General features: G+C 50.5%; 7 protein-coding genes across 7 annotated transcripts; 4 read left to right on the top strand and 3 right to left on the bottom strand.

Moving 5' to 3' along the window:
- Positions 1-142: 142 nt before the first annotated feature.
- Positions 143-1274, top strand: F5J12DRAFT_832926 (uncharacterized protein). The gene is made up of 3 exons (XM_051745799.1): positions 143-344; positions 402-557; positions 626-1274. Exons 1-3 carry the CDS (start codon positions 245-247, stop codon positions 964-966), a joined length of 597 nt encoding a protein of 198 aa, XP_051599682.1. The 5' UTR covers positions 143-244; the 3' UTR covers positions 967-1274.
- F5J12DRAFT_939891 (phosphoglycerate mutase-like protein) lies at positions 1115-3364 on the bottom strand (the record flags this gene model as incomplete). The annotated part of the gene is made up of 8 exons (XM_051749670.1): positions 1115-1717; positions 1857-2007; positions 2083-2175; positions 2273-2402; positions 2469-2634; positions 2705-2881; positions 2940-3164; positions 3215-3364. Coding segments are annotated over 8 exons (1242 nt in total), but the record flags the coding sequence as incomplete, so codon positions are not given.
- Positions 3365-3541: 177 nt separating this feature from the next.
- Positions 3542-8195, bottom strand: F5J12DRAFT_111025 (uncharacterized protein). The gene is made up of 17 exons (XM_051737986.1): positions 7914-8195; positions 7488-7863; positions 7374-7429; positions 7161-7316; positions 6983-7104; positions 6843-6932; positions 6641-6791; positions 6429-6591; positions 5913-6334; positions 5794-5862; positions 5508-5686; positions 5307-5413; positions 4898-5239; positions 4721-4844; positions 4462-4630; positions 4123-4399; positions 3542-4070 (listed from the first exon to the last, which is right to left on the bottom strand). The coding sequence occupies exons 1-17, from the start codon at positions 8008-8010 to the stop codon at positions 3854-3856; spliced, it is 3117 nt and encodes a 1038-aa protein (XP_051599680.1). The 5' UTR covers positions 8011-8195; the 3' UTR covers positions 3542-3853.
- Positions 8156-10053, top strand: F5J12DRAFT_905723 (protein kinase subdomain-containing protein PKL CAK Fmp29; the record flags this gene model as incomplete). The annotated part of the gene is made up of 6 exons (XM_051748696.1): positions 8156-8367; positions 8419-8850; positions 8948-9051; positions 9109-9313; positions 9370-9751; positions 9784-10053. The coding sequence occupies 6 exons, from the start codon at positions 8156-8158 to the stop codon at positions 10051-10053; spliced, it is 1605 nt and encodes a 534-aa protein (XP_051599679.1).
- A 1526-nt stretch (positions 10054-11579) lies between these two features.
- F5J12DRAFT_832876 (uncharacterized protein) lies at positions 11580-11921 on the top strand. Its single transcript, XM_051745798.1, has one exon. It carries the CDS (start codon positions 11606-11608, stop codon positions 11912-11914), a length of 309 nt encoding a protein of 102 aa, XP_051599678.1. The 5' UTR covers positions 11580-11605; the 3' UTR covers positions 11915-11921.
- An 86-nt stretch (positions 11922-12007) lies between these two features.
- On the bottom strand, positions 12008-13527 carry F5J12DRAFT_832875 (cytochrome P450). Its single transcript, XM_051745797.1, has 2 exons — positions 12455-13527; positions 12008-12389 (listed from the first exon to the last, which is right to left on the bottom strand). Exons 1-2 carry the CDS (start codon positions 13343-13345, stop codon positions 12174-12176), a joined length of 1107 nt encoding a protein of 368 aa, XP_051599677.1. The 5' UTR covers positions 13346-13527; the 3' UTR covers positions 12008-12173.
- Positions 13528-16291: 2764 nt separating this feature from the next.
- Positions 16292-18324, top strand: F5J12DRAFT_110940 (S-adenosyl-L-methionine-dependent methyltransferase). Its single transcript, XM_051737985.1, has 8 exons — positions 16292-16636; positions 16690-16817; positions 16883-17151; positions 17208-17271; positions 17325-17401; positions 17451-17513; positions 17569-17892; positions 17945-18324. Exons 2-8 carry the CDS (start codon positions 16748-16750, stop codon positions 17993-17995), a joined length of 918 nt encoding a protein of 305 aa, XP_051599676.1. The 5' UTR covers positions 16292-16636; positions 16690-16747; the 3' UTR covers positions 17996-18324.
- The last annotated feature ends 836 nt before the right edge of the window (positions 18325-19160 follow it).

Genomic DNA, 19160 nt, shown 5'->3' with positions numbered 1-19160 from the left:
GATAGTCTTGAGCTGCAGTGCTGGCAGACGGCGGGCGAGGCTTCTTTATTTCGTTCGAACAGGAACCAGAGTTACGACGCCGTAAGAACATGACATAGCCCGGGGCTGTGTGAGTGAGGACAAGGCACACGAGGCACTGCCACACCTTTTCCCAAGTCTTTCACTATTCCGCCGTCCCAGACGTTTTTTTCTTTTCTGCAATCTTCGCACTATCGGGGAGGTGGTGAAGAACGGAACCCTCACGATGTTTTACCCCCGTCGCAGGTCGCCGAACCGCGCAAGTCAACCAGCTTTTATCATCGTGCTTTTCGGGTTCCTCTCTTACCTCGCTTCCGTCCACGCATGTACATCATCACAGTTCTTTTAATTGAAATATTGCGTCGACACTGACGATCTGTTAGATTTCATCATCAATCAACCTGGCGCGTCGACCTCATGGGCTGTTGGCTCACCGTATCCCGTTACATGGACAAAGGGTCTCCAGGATGGAGTAGACACATTCGACGTAGAGCTCATGCGACTGTACGAGGATGGCCTTTACCTGGTGGCCAAGAGCGGTACGGCATTGCCTAAAAACCTTTACTGGCTTTTCCCGCTAACTTGGACGGTGTCCTTGGTTCTGCAGTGCCTACTACGTATTCTACACTCAACATCCTACTTCAGGACGTCCCTGCTGGCGACGACTACTTCCTACTCTGTCTTAACTCCACCGATGGAGTGACATTTGGGATTTCCTCCCGCTTCACCGTTTCCAACTCTTCGTCATCTTCTAACCCAAGTCCGGATCCCTCGGTTCCGACGGTCACCGTCTCCGGCACACCAGATCCTCTCAAAGTATTTGCGACAACACTGGGGCCTGCATCCAACGGTGCCCATGGACTTCTTTGTGGAAATGAACCAGGCATCTGGGGTGTGCTCGTCATGATGGGTGCAGCTGTTCTTAGCGGAGTCTGGACGTTGTGGTAATGATCTTGACGGCGGTTTCCATTAACCTTGACTCACTCGTACTGTGGCGCTGTGCTCCTGGACATTCTACACTGATAATAGGTATCTCTGACTGACGTTTTGCTGTCTGTCGTTACAGCCACATTTACATATACTATCTCTACTTGTAGGTTAGTGACAGTTCACCACGCAACAAGCTTGGATTTGTTTGTACTCATTCCCTGGGAGATTGTGCTGACATCGAGTTTTGTCCCTGAGAGTGTACAGTACTTGCATAGCAACAGACCTTCACCAGTAGTATTTGTGCCATGGCAGACATTTTTGCTAACTGTTGTGAATACCTGCAAAAGAACTGTCCGGATGCATAGCTGGTATTGTAAATTTAATTGTGAAGTATCAAGTCACACAACCATAACCTGGGGCAAACATGGTCACATGATCGCTAGCAATCTACTCCTGTTTTTTTTCATGACTTACAGATCAACAGTTACAGGCCAATCTGTGAAAAAAGTGGCAAACATCCAGGCAGTTTTTCGAGTCACTGTATGGATGTGGCCCAATATAAAGGTCAAGAAATGTATGATTCTTCCTTGGACGTGGTAATATGTTGCAGCCTACATTTTTACCGACACAAAACGCCAAGACTCTCCGGCACCAAGTCCTCCAGCAACTGAATAAATTCACTGAGAAGGATCCAGTCAAGTGGAGGCGGGGCTGGAGAGCCTTCACGCAAGATGCGCATATATGCTATTTCGTCGGAAGTATGCCAAACCTGTCACAACGATTGGAAATATGGTTAGCAAAATCTCGCTAGGTCATAGGTCTCAGTCACATCCAATGGTGGCCACGTATCCGCCACCCGTCAAACTGAGATGAATAGGAATTGTGAGAATGGGGAACACGGAATTCACCTCCATCACAATTTCGCTGCCCATGGCTGGCCATCGCAGACCGTTCGCACGACCAAGGCCGAGCCCAGCAGCGAGACGCACCATCGAGCCGTCATGTCCGACATACATGTGCAGCTTGTGCTTCGGTCGCCCTTGTACCCCGACAACATGGCTTGTTATACCAATATGTGCATTATTGTCCCTCAGGTTCTCCTCACCTCCGTTATAAGAAGTGTTCCGAGTGGACACGTGCCGCAAAGTATCTGCGAGCTCGGCAAAGAAAACACCAAACGTGAGTTTGACATATTGGCTAGCTTGGGGTGCATCGTTAAAAATATAACTGTGGCACGAACGAACCCCGACGGCGCGAGCGGAGGGGTTTGGCGGTCCGTTAGACGTAAAATCTGAGGCGATTCCAAATGAAACAGTCCACACACTTGTATTCCCAATCCCCAATCGAATATACCATCTTCGCGTCTTCTTGACTGACACAAGCACCACTTACATTACACGGGAGGGGGTGTCCATGGCACGTGCGGGCCGTGAAGGTGTCAAAGAAGTGATCATCTGTCCGAACATATGCAGGCGTGAAGAGAATGGACACAAGGAACATGAAACCGAGGTGGTACCTACACCAAGAATTCCACGCATCTAGCCCAGTTGTGCCCAACGTTTCATCTAGCCTCCGCTGGAGAGATTCGTGTTGCACGAGGTGGTCCATCCAGGACGACATGGCTTGCGCCTCAGCGCGGAGTTGACCAGCAACGGGGCACGCATAGTTCGGCACGAGTGAGTCGATCTAATCGGAAAACGTCACATCTTGGCCCAGGAACAAGGGAACCACGCAAATCAGATGCATGACCACGCACGATATCGGGCTGCATATACACAGGCCATTGTTTACTCGCAGTGTTGGGATCCATACCATAGAGCATCGCACCAGCTACTTGCTGCGTCCTCGGCTCCGTCGACGTTCGAACATATATCTCCTTCTCGTTCACGTGCTCCAAAAACCCGAGTCTGTCATGGTATACTCCCCAAAAATCCTGCTCACACAGGCCGATGATATAAGCGCTGTGGCAGCTCGTACCCTCATAGACGTACCCGTCCATGTTTTATGGCATCGTCAAGCCCCTCGCGAGTGAGCTGTCCGGAGTCGCACGTACCTGCCCATATGCGATCTGCAAAAGGGTGGAGAATAGGTGTGCTTGTTTCGGTAAATATTTGAGCCGTCCCGCCAGCGTAAGACTGTGATATGATGCTAGAGCAGTCCCATCCGGTGATGGGGTTGAGAGTGCGTTCGGAAGGGTAAAGGTTATCTGGGGTGCGCTGTAACGTCGATGGGAATGATTGACAAGTAGTAGCAGCAAGGCCCCGACCTTATGGTGCCGCATGATCACTACAACGAACCGGAGTCGTGCACCGGATTCGTTTGGCAACGAGTAGTGATCAGGGTTGACATGAGGTGCATTGCAGTAGTTGTAAGTGTCCCATGGCAAATTGCTCGGTGTAATGGACGCGTTGTAGACCGAAGGCGTCGAGGTCTACAGCATGGTTTGCTTGTGTACATTGTCCAGAAGACTCCAGCGCACCTGCATCAGTTGCAACTACGTGCGAGTCGAATCTGTAAAAGATGACAGTACTTCAGTAGTGACGATCGTGTCGAGACGGTGGGTTGTTCCTTCCAACTCCATGCAGCGCTAGTACGCCAAGATCTTGAGAATCCCAGTTACATATGTACACATGTCCTCGCAACTCAAGTCGTCGATTCCGACAACACGACACCACGGCGAGCAGGTTCAAAGAGTGCAAAGAAACTACCTAACATAACCACTACAGGCACCCGTACCGTCATCGATGCATTCTATCACAGTATACTGCTTGTACTTCTGTAAAAAAAACTAGTGCAGCAATGGCGCTCGAGGATTATGACAGGCAAACTTGAAGGAGATTTAATACTTGTTCCCACTACAGTGTGACCCACGCATCTCATGTGTCCAAGAAACATATTGCCTACGTTACAATCCACTGCAATCCACGGGGCTTATGAGTGTCATCTTAACACGTCCCCGCTGCGTATTTTTATCTTTCTCCACGTCAATCCTCACCTTGACTTTATCGAAAAGGGCGATCGTAACCTCTCGTCCGGCCGTCTGGGATGGAAGGGTAACGGTGTAGTTCTCCGCGTCGAAACGAATGTCCTGTTTGAACATGACGAGACCTTCCAAGCCCAATCTATAGTATGCATTGAGCAGGAAATCCAGCGAAGCAAAGAACAAGAACTGACTCGAATACGAACACACCGAGCCCATTCCTAAATGTCCGGACGACGAATGCTTCCTCGGCGACTCCCCCGACGTTACCAGTCTTTGCAAGAACCTCCCCACGCTCGCGCAGCGCCAGGCCAACGTAGAACTCAACGCTCGCGCGACCTGCCATTTGCGCCATGCGATGTCGCCGATTAAGGACGTCCATGATACGTTCTATATGGACTTTAGAATGGAAAGAAGGATGGAGCGGTGTATGTGCAATTGCCGCCGCGAGCTGGCGGTGCGCGAGGACGTCTGAAGGGAACCAGGATAAGCAGTGCACTTGAGACATGGAAGGATTAGGATAGGTCACTTACCTGCGTACCTCCGAATGGGACTCGTGAAGTGCGTGTATATCGGACTTGCGAGCCCATAATGCCCGAAAGTGTCCCGAGAGACGCTTCCAGCACAGAAATACTCTGCAGATGTCATGCACCTCGTCGCCATAATTCGTACAAGGGTGTTGAATGCTGGCATCTCAGGATCCTGGAAGCATGTGAGAATTATTGAGCACCACAAAAATGGGTGGTCGGAATGGGTGTGTGGATGATAGGTGATGGTAAGAACGCGACATACCACACATCTGTCCAAGGAGGCGGCAAGCGCACCCGAACTAGACACGTCTAGAGTGAAACCCTTGCGTTTCATCAACATATCTTGCAATTTTTCGAAATTCGTTTTGGGAGGGGCCACGTGACGCCTTCCATCATGTCAGTGAATGCATTTCACTCTCGAGTAGGGATCAGTACGCACCGTAAGACCGCCGTCTGCGGGAATGCCTCATTTATGCGCATAGCAACACTAATGTTAGCGAGAAGCATGAACTCCTCAACAAGGCTGTTCGTCGCAAGGAGAGCTTTCTGCATGACACCAATCGTCTCTCCATTCTTCTTGTCCTTTGAATTGGTCGATGTAGCGGCGTTTGGCGAGTTAGATGGAGCAACGAGGGGATCGGATGATTCAGGTGATGCCAGATTTATCCGTACCTCCGGTGAGGCGAGGTCCAGCGCACCAGCTGCCATGCGTTTCGCTTTCAGTTTTTTGGCGAGGGAGTTGAGCAGACGTATAGATGAGGTAAGGGGATCTGTGAGAGAACTGTAGCAACGGTGTCAAGTCCCGTTAGAACTCAGAGAGATGAAAACGAGGGTCCAGGCAGGCTCACGAATCGTCCAGACGCATCTGGGCTTCCGAGTACTCCAGCGCCGCCTTAGAAGATATGACAGATTTCGTGAACCGAACGTTAACGATGTTAGCATCGTCTGTCAGCTCCTGAAATGGCAGTGTCTATCAGTCATTTGGGCTTCCATCGTTCAAGGGGAAGGGCGACAGCATGGCCGAGTACCTAGAACATGCATATACTCACCCAGATCACGCTGAAGGCGAGTCTCTCTACGCCAGCACGAAGCGAACACAAATTCGTTCCTAATAGCGATGGCAACATGTCGACGCGCTTGTCCGCAAGGTATACAGTTGTACCTCGAGAGGCAGCTTCCGTATCCATCGGTGTGTCAGGGTGCACGAAGTGGGAAACGTCCGCAATGTCTAAATGGAATTCAATGTGCGTGCATGAAAATGAACCGTACAAACCATATCGTTGTTCAGAAGAGTCATCAGATGTGGGTAGGGTTATCAAAATGAAATACACGCACGCACGCCGGCCTCAATATTCCCGTTCGGCAACCGTCGCGCATGCAAAGCGTCGTCGATGTCCTGGCATCCTATGAACCGCCTCAGAAGCGCGCTGTTAAGAATTGCGCAGCACACATACCAGGTGGATCAATACTACACACGATGAGCTCCCTCAAATCTTCTCTGTCCCTCCACACTGGGCCGCCACTGCTCTTTGGCGGAACGATCCAGGCATCACCCTCTGCAGGCAAGCAATCCAATATTGCCTTGCCGAATGGTCGATACGGTACGTCGAACTCAAGCAAAAGTGACTCCTGTTCTGCTTCTTTACTCTCAACTTTACCAAGTGCTCTAACAAAGTGGCCGTCGGGATAGCGAGACGTGCGGTCCCATCGGTCAGGCGCGACGAGGATTTTCTGGCCTACTAGGGAGGGTGCCTGACGTGTTCGGATGCGGATACGGGGAAGCAGACGAGAGACCGGAGAAGCAAAGATAGTTTGAAGGGCCAGTGAGGATGTGGACGACGACGTAAGGGAAGAGGCGTCGATATGACACACATATCTACGTATTCCAGCATCCCAAGGAACGGTCGAATAAATTCCAGACACAGAACGAATTAACACCAGGGCCAAGCCAACAAATGGAGACGACGTACGCACGCCAATTGCGTTTCACGATACCCACGACGCGTCCCGTGGGTTGTTTTTCTGCTGGAGCCTGCACGCTCTTTCGAATGGCGCGTGATTCTCGTGCCTGAACAAGAGTGTCATTTTCGTCGATTTCATCACCAGATTCCACGTCATCATTCTTGAGCGTCGCTGTAGTGAGATGTCAGCGAGATGCAGACATATGCGATCCATGGCATACACTCAGCATCGACGACCTCATCTCCTGGGGATTTCCACTCGCTCTCGGGAAATATTTCTACGGCTACAATATCGCCATGCACGGCGCGGTTCATATTCTCGCGTCCAACGAGGAGCACGGGCTTCGCGAAGGCTGGAACAGGGACGGTTCCCTAGAATGGAGAACGTGAAGTAGATGGATAAGATGTACTGCGACTAAGTACCTCGAGGTAGTTATAGGAGTTGGCGTTAAAGTAGCCTTGATGAATTTGACCAGCGTTCACTCCAGCAAGTAGTGCCGTACTAGGTAAATGCTAGGGGAATGGCATCAACGGCGATCCGTGGGCAATTACTCCTGACTTACTTCTGCATAGAGAACGGTGCGTGCCCCAGTAGCTTTTGTGGGTTCTATCTCCTCTGATCTCGCGGAAGCAAGCAGATCGAGAAGTTGTGCTGGATTTCTGGTGCCTTCTGCATATTGGCGAACTAGTAACAAGGGGTAAGACAAGAAGGGATGTGGCATTTATCTCCTGGCGACGTACTCGACATGCATGGAATGTTCGCGGATAATGCTTTTCCGCGATTACCAGCATCTTCAGTAAGTAGGACTACTTGGGGAACCTTGGGCGGTTTCTGTCCTTTTGGTGGACGTGCTAGCTGGATGTGAGAGTTATACCACTTAGCACCTTCACGAATGCCTGTATAGATGGTGTGAATCTGAGCTGCCAAATGAACGAGGTACTGTGGTGACTAACTTCGGTCGTTACGGTCATTTGGCGTCTCGTCTTGATCACGTATGATGGCAGTCTCACTGCCAAGTTGAAGGCAAGTTCATCTGGGGAACAAACGGCTAAAGAAAAAATGCGTACCACCTGAATTCATTGTAGAACACCCACACTTGCTTGTCGTCTGATTTGACTAGAGCTTTCAGCCGGTTGTAGAGGGGAAGAGACCGATGACGGACCTCCTCCATAACAGTCTGGAGGAGGATGACTGGAAACGCAAATTGGTTCGATTCGAACAAGTCCATCTGTATGGATTCAGGTGCAATAAAAGGCGCAACGGTGAGGACACGAGCCTGCGTCAAGAATATGTTGGTGTCAGGTAGGATAAAATGACCGCAAGGAAAGTCCTTGTGGGTCGTATCCCCCGAGGTAGGAAGTACTGCAGTAGTCCCATTTGCACACAGCCTGCAGCCAATGATGCCGCAATAGATATCGTCTCTGAGATACCGCTCTCGTATGACTGTATGGGATTCAACTCATGCTGGACAAGCTACAGAGTGGCAGACGCACTTTTGATAACCTTTCCTCGAGCGGTTTTCTTGAAGAACCTGCGCTGCGTAACGACAGCCTCGTTGTATGGTCGTTTCTGAATCGTAATATGGACCATCGTTACAGGGGATTTGGGAAAGCGTTTGCCGTGAGAGAAACACTTCGAAACTGCCGCCACTCCCCAGTCTCGCCGAATGCACCTCAGAATTGAAAATATCTCCAGCTAGTGGGGTGAAAGACAAGTTGCAATGCATAATATTGGCATGTCCCGTTTTGCGAGTGCGAGGCCGGTGGTCTTCGACTTCCCCGGGGCAGCTTCAGTCTTGCCGTCTCTGCACCGTCCTCGCTCCTTACCGCGTTCATTTCGCGTTCCCTACTCCATTGCAACCCCGACCCGTGGGCCGCCACGTCGCGAGTTCTCTATCATGGCGCATCCTCCTAGCGAATTCTTTGAATATACGTCAGGGCGGTGGATGTAAGTCTCATATATGTTATTCTATGGGGTGTATGTCTACCATATGTTCAGCTTCAACGATGGCCTTCGCCACGCAGAGTGCAGACGTGTCTTCAAGGTCGATGAGCTATGTCGACTCGCAGCGGAGGCCGTCAATCGGAGTCCTGATGCTATTATGCATATGGAGAAACTAGCCGAGGGTGGGTTTAACCGCACCTTCCTCATTACCATGCGCTGTGGCTTCCAAACGGTGGCACGTATCCCGTACCCGGCTACGATTCCCAAGTACTTTGCTGTCGCCAGTGAGGTGGCTACTATGGCTTTCCTCCGTTCCTCTGGGCTGCCTCCACCTGAGGTTTACGGATACTCACCTACGCCGAACAACGCGGCAGGGACCGAGTATATTTTCATGGAATTCGTACAAGGCACCAATTTAAGTGACATATGGTTTGGCCTAGGAGAAGGGGAAATCATTTCAATCTCACACCAACTTGCTGAACTCGAGTCAAAAGATGATGTCGATTGCTTTCCCCGCTGGTGGAAGCCTTTACTACACTGAAGACTTGGAGAATGCGGCCAGGAGCGCCTTTTAGTCTACTAGGTCGGGCATTACACTAGAAAACAAGTCTTTCTGCGTCGGCCCAGATACAAGTCTGCGTCTATGGTATGGCAGGAGATCACAGCTCGACGCAGATCGAGGTCCATGTAGGCTGCTCACTACCTTTTTCATTATTACTCCCTTAAACTAACTGAGAACTACAGACGAAAGTGCCGAAGCAGCCCTTTTAAGAGGGGCCGAAAAGGAACTAGCTTATTTACGGCGGTTTGGTCGACCCCTGTTGCCGTTCCAGCGCATAAGGAGAGAGGCTTATAAGTACCAGGAGCAGCCAGCCGTCAGATCACATCGAGAACCTAGACCGCTATCTTCTCATCGCGCCCTCACTCATCCCCAGGAACCCGGCCCTCAGTCCTTTCCGCATCCGCCATCCCGACCTCCAGCCGAGCAATATCATCGTTTTCTAGGTCGCCGGACTCTAACTTGCACATCGTCGGCCTGATCGACTGGCAACACACCTCGATCCTACCCCTGTTTCTTCTTACCGGTATACCCCAACAGCTACAGAACTACGATGATATTGGCTCGCAATCTATGACGCGGCCTTCGTTGCCGGAGAAGTTGGATGACTTGGACGAAACCCACCAAAGCGAAGAGGTGGAACTCTACCGTCGCCGCCTCGTCCATTACCACTACGTCAAAAGCACGGAGGAGTACAACGAACTTCATTACGCGGGGTTAACGGACCCCATGGGCATGCTCCGCCACCGTCTGTTCTCCCATGCTAGTGACCCATGGGAGGGCGAAACTCTCGAGCTGAAGGATTGCGCTGATACAAGCAACAGAGAGGTGGAAGACGCTCGCGGGGGGAGGCCTGCCAGTGTCCTGTTGTGTTCGACCCCGACGACGTACGCGAGACGATGAAGCTGGGTGCAGAACAGAGAGAAGCGGACGAGTGTCTAGAAGTGTGCCGGGTTGTGATTGGCTCCGGACCGGAGGGCTGGATGCCCGCCGAACACTACGGAGAGGCCATGGCACTCAGCAAAAAGCTGAAGGAGAATGGATTGGCGGCGGCTGAGTCGGAGGAGGAACGGGCTCAGATCGCAGCGCACTGGCTCTTGGACGACATGGACGAAGAGGAATACATGTGATGAGTCGAATATTCCGCGGTGTTGCATCTTATCTGCTGTATTTATGACCGGCTGCCCCCCAGTCTTTCACTGCTTACTCTTGGTGCCCGCCCGATGCAAGAAGCCGGATGTTGTGCGGTCATCGGTGTCTGAAGCTGATCAAGAGAAACCCAGATATTGTGCAAGCCTTAGAGAATGCAGTGGAGTCTGGTCATTATGAACAGATCTTATCCCTGCGTAGGCAGTTCAGAGATTTCTCTTGTCTTCCCCACTCACAGTCATTGTCAGCTGCTCAGAGCGAGGACCAAACCACTTCTGATGGAGCGGGTCAGTCCCATGCGCACTGCTAGTGAGTAGCAATGGTATCTGTCCTATTTTCGTTGTGCAGTTAGTACTCAAACTAAATATTAAGCATACTAGAATTCAATTGTTTTTCTGCTCGTGATTCGGACAAACATTCTCCCATGTGGCTACATCTGCCTGGCTTCGAGCTATTGCAACGCCCTTTTCGTGTTTGTTACTCCTTATCGTTACCACAGCGAAGTGTTTGCATGCTATGTAGACTATCGATTGAGCTGTTGGCAGTAAGTCACTTACGCAAACTGCTGTAATTGTGGTGTTGCTGGCTGTAGAGGCCGCTCTGCATGTCGTATTGATAGTACTGTATCACCGTAATTTGGGGAGCTGACCGGGGGCGTCGCGGTCGCCTTGTCGTCGTTCATATTCCTGGACACCGTTAGGCCCAGGTCTGTAAACTCTTTGTCGTCCACGATCATACCGGACTTAACGGGACCGTTAGGTCCGGTCACGTGCTGGGGAGGGGTTGGGGAGATTGGAATGTTGGGGTTTGTTCGTCACACCTCGGAACGTCGTGCAAACAACTTGCAGGCGTATTTTGTAACGTGTCATGGACAGTGGCGTGCGTCACTTGTGTCACGTATAGACGTCGCTGGTGTCAGCGATGATGCTGCTATGAGTTACGAGTTTATATGGCGAGAGTATACGTTGGAGCGCATTACGGTGCGCAGTGATCCTAGTGTGGGGTCCGTGTACCCTAGCGGACCGTTGTTAGTCTGTCGTGCAAGCTCTGTTCGCGAGTTCGTGGAACAGTACCCCTACTTGACGTTGAAAGCTATCAAATCTATTGCGGAACACCACGGCGTGTTTTTGCGTTCTTGCAGATGTCAGAGCTATTCAAAGGGGGGATACGCAGGTACGATGACGACAAACAGTAACGGAGGTACAAGGAGAACGATATAGTTATCCACCAATAGCATCAATGAGCGAGGAACTCGACATCATCCGTGACTGGCAAAAAAACATGTCAGTGCAGCACCTCGCAGAGGACGTGTGTGCTGTGTGCGCACAAATGGTTTCGTGCAGGGATCTTGTTGATGTTTTTCCAACTACAGAGATACTTATGGTGTTAAGAAATAGCTGGTTACCGGCGGCGTGTCTTCCTCGGACATACGATCTAGCAAAATACTGTGGGGCCATTCTTTGCCCGCGCGGGATGAGTCGTTTAGATGATGTTGCGGATATACGGATGTGCTCTTCGTGTCAAAAGCCGCTGATGGCGAAGACGGTACAGCAACCAAAGGATGCAATGGCTAATTTTCAATATTTCGCGCATGCGGAGCTGCCGCAGGGGGGTTCGAGATGGTTTCGGGACCGCGAGTACTTTGGAGTTAATGCTTGTCGCGCTACAGTTGTTACTCATCATTATCAAACAAAAAGTATTCGAGGGGGCCGTGTTCTGGAGGAGGCTAGTCAACGTTTTAACAGGGGAAACGTGGCTCTGTTTCTTCAGGACCCCTCAGCGTTGTCAAAAGTCCTCCCACCATCGCGGGGGGATCTGCGTGGAGCAGTGTGTGTCGAGTAAAGTGCTTCCTCCTGTGGCGTCCGGGGGCGCCCGGAGGGCTATGTATTCATGGGATTGATAAGCTCAAGGATAAGCTCATGCTTGCCGTTTGTAGCCTCGTTCTTGGAACAACCTTACAGCCTCGTTTTCTGGAAGAGAGCCATTTGGAATGATGCTCAGCCTTCCATGCACTTTCTCGGTTGTAGGTACGTCTATTGAACATTCCGGCAATAGCTATTTTACATGTCGACACCTATCCTAGGTACATACCATGAACAGCTCAGTTTCCTCCCCCTACCAAGTTCAGCCGCACCATCACATCATGTTCTGCCTGCTGAACACCGACACTTTGTTTTTTCGCCCTGGGGGGCAACGGGTCCGTCAAACTGGGGCCGAACTCATGTTTACCAGAGTCCGCGTGCGAGATGTGTAGGTGGTGCACGCAGAGCGCGATGAGGAGCTTCATCTCGTAGGCGGCAAGGTGCCGTCCCTTGCACTGCGGTGAAAAGAGAACATTTCAGTTCCCCGACTGCCCAGACCATAACCATGGCGGTCACCTACAATGTCACGTCCGCCTCCCCAACCAAAGAACGGCAGTTTGGTTCGCTTTTGCCGTGTCGAGTTGTCGCCATCAACCCTTTCCACTCCGCTCGCATACCTGCCCGCGACAAACCTGTCCGGCACAAACCTGTCCGGCTGTTCGTACCATCGCGCATCCCAATGCGTGCCCATCAGATGTGCCATCACATATTCCCCCTTGCGTACCATCACTCGTCGACCCGCTCCCGCGTCCACGACCAATTCTGTATCACATGATACCAGCCGTGAAGGAGTTGCTATTACCCTCAATCGTATCGTCTCCTGGATGACCGAGTCGAGCAGTGAGAGACCGGGCCCATCGAGCGCGTGTGCGTCCGCGCGAAGCAAAGCAGGAAGGTCAGTGACACAAGGAGCGTCGCCCCTCCCGATATCCCCGTGCGTGTGTAGCACATCATCAATCTCTGCACGCAGTTGTGCGGCGAGTTTCTCGTCCGCGAGAATTTCTGTCAGTGCCCAAAAGGTCATGTGCGTCGTATTCGCGTACATCCCCCAGAGGAAGACAAGCAACACCCCGGCCTTTTCTCCCGGCCCAAGCTTGTTTGCTCTGAAGATGTCGATTGCACTCGTCATGAGATCCCCCAATGCGATGCCTTCCTCCGCCTGAGCGATATACGTACTGAATCGAATGATGAGGCGCTTGCGCGCCTCTGCGGACCGTCGCCAGTTGAATGGAACCATGTGCAGTCTCGAGTAAATGCTCTCGTCCAAACAGTTCATGTCGTCGTAGATATCATCGGTGAACGACGCGCCAAAAAGTGTATGGCACAACGCTGCAAGCCGACATCTGCCCCCGATCTCCATCAATGACACCGCCTTCGTCCCCTTCCCGGAACGCGCGACAAATATGCTCATCTCCTGCAGCAGACGTTCCACGTACACCGTTGTAAACTTGCGAATTGAAGTTTTGGCGAAGGTCCGTCCGACGATGGGGGCTAACTGGTGGTGTAGGATCTCTTGCAAGCGCGGGAGGTTCTCCTGGAGTCCGGCGATCGCTTGGGTCAGCTCGATTTGGATAGAATCACTTTTGAAAATGTTGTGCTGGTCTCGCAGGATTGCGGCGATGCCATCAGGGGAGGAGATGACAGTTAGCTGTCGGCCCCCGATAAGCATTTTAAAGACCGGGCCATATTCGTTGCTGGATGCAAGAGAGTATTGACATTCTAGTAAGCACAGGTTCGACGAATGTGCACTTACAGACAGCTCCCAAGGAATTCACTTGGGTTACGGACGTATTGAATGCCTGTGCCAATGTATGGGAGGAAGCTAGGCACCACAGGGGGATATTCTCCCGCACGGGGGCGACGGAAATGAGATGACACGAACACCAGCGCGATGAACGCCGAAGCAAGCACCACGAGCATGTCAGAAAAGGCCATGACATCAAAGTTAGGAGCCATAGCGAGAAATGCACAAAGTCTCAGACCTGGTTTTTGAACGGTACGATGCACAGCTTTTTGGGATCGAAGGTGGACAGGCAAGGGTGTGGACTGCTGGACATTTCGTTAAACCCGTGAAACGCACCAAGGCGTAAAGTCGGAGCATGGGTCAGCGGCCCGGACATCTTAGGTTGCCCCATCTTTGCCATCATTTGTGGCATCTAGCAGAAAGCCCTCAGTATTTTTCCTCCAAGATCATTGTGCTCAGCGGCAGTCAGCGGCTCGCCCACGAGCAAATGTGGCACGCACTTACCGACCAGACGATTCGGTAGCTTGCACAGTATCATTCCATGTGGCTTCCATCAGGCTGTGAAACAAAGGGAAACTCAAAATAGCGCAGTTGTTTCCATCGGCGTTCAAGCAAGCACCGTTCAACTGATTTTCGAACAGAACAATTTCAGCTTCTGCATACGACAGCACTAGCCATACTGGAAGAGCAGCGCTGGATCAACACGCACAGCTCAACGCATATCTATCAGATGCACGGCCATAGTTTCACAAGAAGCTCTCCCTTCCTGGGCATTCCCTAACAGAATTTAGCACTGGCACGCCACTAGAGTTGTAGAGCCGATGTTGGCGCCGCTGGCCGCCTCACGCAGATTGAGAACCAGGCGCAATGCCTTCCAGGGGGATCGTTAGCGAAGATTCAAGCTAGTGTCAGGTGCCGCAGGTTACCTGCATTCAAAGAATATATGGAAACTATCCACCTGTTTTATTAGGATATGAACGGAACGGATTGGGTCGCCATACAATGCATGAAGAAAACTGTTACATACGGCATGGGCAAGTTCGTCCTAAGCCTCGATAACTCTTATTGACAATGGTGCTGACGATTAGGATTGCTGGATCAGGTGGAAATAGTGTTAGCCATCAACTTGTCTATTGCCAGATGAGCACAGCGAACCTCATGTCATCAAAAGAATAGTCTGCATCAAAGGAACGATGATAATAATGTGGATATGGTATGCAGGAAACAGAGCAGCGTCCCGTCACCCACGAATGAAAAGATGAGAGGGCAGATGTGCTTGATCCCCGTCAAGCGCTTTGGAGTACCGTATCTGACGACTGCCATTATGCAAAACACGGCTGCGGACCGCTAGGTTGTGACGTGACACTGGCAGCCTCCATACCAACACACCGACCAAACATAACGACGCAGGGCACCCCAATGAAAGCCAGATTTTCGGTATAAACGCATTAGACGTTATGTTGGGAGACGTGGTACACCCGGTCAATGGGATGCTGACTGGCAAAACAAAGACAGAATTGGTTACTTCGATTTCCATTGCGATGCAGACGTAAAGTTTGAACTAAACAATGCATGTCCATGAAGATGTTGCGCCAGACCATAACGAAGGCTAACCGCAAATTCACCTTTCGATGCGACTGATTAGTTCTCCATCGTCAGAAGTTAAACAGAACACACATACAAATAAGTATCGACACAAAGGAGACAAAACACGATGCATTTGGCGTCGACAAGAGCAACTCTGGATGTGTACATTTTTGCTCTTACATCTGCGGTTCCGATAGAGTACATACGAATGCATACTGGCGATCATACTCACAACGGTGGTGAACGAGATGTCTCCACTCCTGAATTTTTGTGAGCACGCGAAGCAAGCGCAGACCCGGGATAAACGTACAAGATGACAAACCATCGGCGGCTGCAATAGCGAGGTCAGTGGAGAAATCGAAGATCATGTTGTGAGAGGTGCGAACGTACAACTAAAAGTCAAATTTCAATGCGCCGTCCAGAGTATACATACAGAAATGTTATATCCTCGAAGGAAAGGCCGATCCTTGTGGTCACCGTAAAGAAGGAGATCGAGCTGTCAGTCATAGCTGAAAGGAGGTTGTCAAAGCACACCTGCGAATTAGCGCTACGCAGTCGCGGACGCGAATTCATACAGTAGATTTCCTGCCGACTTGCATGTTGAATGGCAGGTCATAATATCTTCCAAAGATGAACGAGACCTTAGAAACGGACGATATGCTCTGTTGTAACAAGCGACATTTGAAGCCAATTCAAGTTATCCATACGTACTTAATGTAGTAACTTGAGGACGCGAACAGATGAGACGCATTCGTGACTATTAGTACTTCCAGATATACCTGACCGCATGTAAACGCAGTCTCAGGTCTAACCCTTACTTAGTTCGAGAACTGACTTACTGAGGCAGTTAACAGGCGCTGCACGGTGACTCACTCTCCTTTATCTCGCACCCTGGTTTTTTCTATAATGCATCGACCCTCTTGCACCTGCGACGCCATTTGGACTGCAATTGCGATTACAAGGTCAGTGCTGTATGGAAGCACGACGTGCGTTCCACAGCACTGTCTGATCAGGTTCGTTGTCACCTGATCACAGTGTTCACAGCTTGGTGGCGTTTCTGAAAAGATCTGATGTGATTCGAACGGATTCGTGCTGTTTTGATCATCAAAGGCTGTAACTCTCGGAGCTTGAAGCTGATGTTCAAGATCATTACGTAAATGATGGCTTTTCTCTCCGCTCTGCTAAACCCGAAGTAGCCTTTGCTCGTTATGCAACGGAATCATGGCGCAACGCTATTGAGCGCAGATCAAGCGAATGGCAGCCCGGACCGTGATCCTTCTTGCCGCCAGCTCCAAATGCTTTGATGGTCCGACTCACGCCATCATATTTGGAGGTCCAACGAAACACATGGTTACCTTTGGTTCAGGCGCTGTGCGTTGATGCTCGATTTTCAAGCTTTATCTCCCAATCAAGCTTCGTTATAGAACGTGAATAAATAGTCAACGGTAAAAGAATACTTCGTTCACTGCACGACACTACATCATGCGTCCGTCCAGCCCATGCGAACATATCTGCAGCCGAAGAGAGCAGTTTGCATCACGCCTTGCAGCAGGTAGGATCATTTGGACATCAACATCAGAGTCCAAAGACCCCTGCTCAACATTATCTTCCACTCAGTATCAGCATTCTCCGGACTTTTCCTGCGTGGCTCCAACCGAGCTAGAAAAGAGCATTGTTCGTACGACGCCTTTCACTTCTCGAGGATCGAGCAAGGCGATAGCCTACCCAACGCAATGGCTCGCCATCAGCACATCCTCTTCGGTCAGCTTTGCCTGAGACCTAAGAAAAGAGTTCTCGCTGTGGCATGTGGCAACGGCACCGTATCTCGACAACTCGTGCATTTCTCTGACGTCGATGTCATCGGGATCGATACAGACAGTCGCCTTGTCCGTAGCTTGTATCCTCCTTCTGCTGGCATCCCGCTAGACCAACATTTAAATAGATTTCAAGGGCAAGGACCGCTGCAGAAGAGGCAGGTCTTACAGATCGACTCACCTACCATCACGGTCAGCATCCCCACGTTGTCCTGTACATGATCTCGACTGACGATTGCCAACAGTCGGAGACCTTTGTGAAGCCCTTACTAACTTCCCGGACTGCTCTTTCGATGCTGTATTTGCCATTGAACTTGGATATGTAAGAGGTTCATATGCTTGTCATGGTTTGGGCTAACATATTGTCATAGCGAATCACTTCGCCAAAAATGTTTTATAAACATGTTAAGAGGATACTTAAGCCCTCCGGCAGAGTACATCACATCACCCCCACGCAGATGCATGTAAGCTTACGCTGTTACATGTTAGCTTGCGATCTACGAATGGTGTTTCACCGACGCAATGACTCCGACTAATCCAGAGCACGTAGTGGTGGCCCAGAACCTCCTGCAGAGCTTCCCGAAGACTGTACAGGAGAATCCCCTCAGTACCATTGCAGATCTTATAGCCAACCTGAGGGCAGGGGGGCTCGTGAATGTTACCGCCAGAGACCTCTCTCTTTGTCACACTGACATTCCGTGGTACCGTCCCCTCGAAAGTCAGCAGAGCACTCGATCCAGCCCATCTGTGTCTCTCAGCTGGTGGCACGGGCAACTGTCCAGCAGGGCGTTGTTGACAGCAGGGCGTCTACAAGTGCGTGCATAACAGCTCTCGTCTTCGCTTGGCTGATTTTATTCCCGAGCAGATATTTAGTCCAATGGTGCTCGTAACGGGCGAGAAAGGACCATCATTTTAGCGCACTCACGAGTCTCGCGATAGTTTCACATTCACGACAGTCCCCGAGTGCTCACTGCAGAAGTGATTCATACACCGTTTAGGTGATGCGGCCATGCCTTCTCGACATGGCCAGGGGTAGTGTGTACACATCCTATTTACCCAGACTGGACTGTGACTGCGGTGTGACGCCACAGAACCCATAAACAAGCAGAAATATCGAGACACGATGTCCAGAAGTATAACATGGTTCAAGAGGGACAAAGAAAGCTCGAATAAAAATCCTCTACTCTCTAGCAGCAAGAGAGCCGTTGGTTGTGGACGTCGCAGTCACTGAATTTGCTGAAGTCGTGTTTATGTTGGAGTGTGTGGCAACTCAGCGCATGTATTTTCGTTGTTAGATTCTAAGAGAATAACGGCCTCTTGTTGCGGTACTCTTGAAAGGGCACGGCGGCGGAGTGGATGAGGGTAGGGCCTTCACATCCATCGAAGGTGGTGGCATATATAAGTAAGGCGAAGGGGGGAAAGCTTCCCCAACAGGTACTGGGTTGCAACACCAAATAGAAATATCCTAAGCTAATATGCATACTCTAGCATCACAATACCATACCAGATTGGTTTTCCAGTATCTGAATCATACAGTAACACCCACATCACAACATGAAGACAGGCCTTTCAGCAATATCAATTACATGGTCACAACACATGGGTGGGCCTGTCAATAGCAACATGTATGCCTGTTGCAACATAAAGATGGGCCCATCAGTAATATCATTTACAGTGTCACAACACATAGACAGGTCCATCAGTAATATCAATCACACAGTCACAACACATGGACAGGCCTGTCAATAGCAACATGTATGCCTGTTGCAACATAAAGACAGGCCTGTCAGTAATATCATTTACAGTGTCACAACACATAGACAGGCCCATCCAGTAAGATGCACCCCTGTCACAACATAAAGATGGGCCCATCAGTAATATCATTTATAGTGTCACAACATATGGATGGTGTGAGTCAAAGTGTAGTTCAGTGGTGAAAACCAACTAAAACCAACACAAAAGACAAAAAGAGCAAGTGGTGGTGTGCCTATGCAGTACCTAGATGGTAGAACCTGTTCTTTGGGAGGGTTTTTGTGAGCTATGACACTCAAAGACAAGTGCTGAGGGTTGGGGGTGCTCCT

The sequence above is a fragment of the Pisolithus orientalis genome, assembly GCF_024613125.1.
Source record: "Pisolithus orientalis strain OTSU chromosome Unknown F5J12scaffold_15, whole genome shotgun sequence".
NCBI classification, from domain to species: domain Eukaryota; kingdom Fungi; phylum Basidiomycota; class Agaricomycetes; order Boletales; family Pisolithaceae; genus Pisolithus; species Pisolithus orientalis.
The sequence above is the reverse complement of the archived record's forward strand: the minus strand, read 5'-3'. Positions and strand labels throughout refer to the sequence as shown.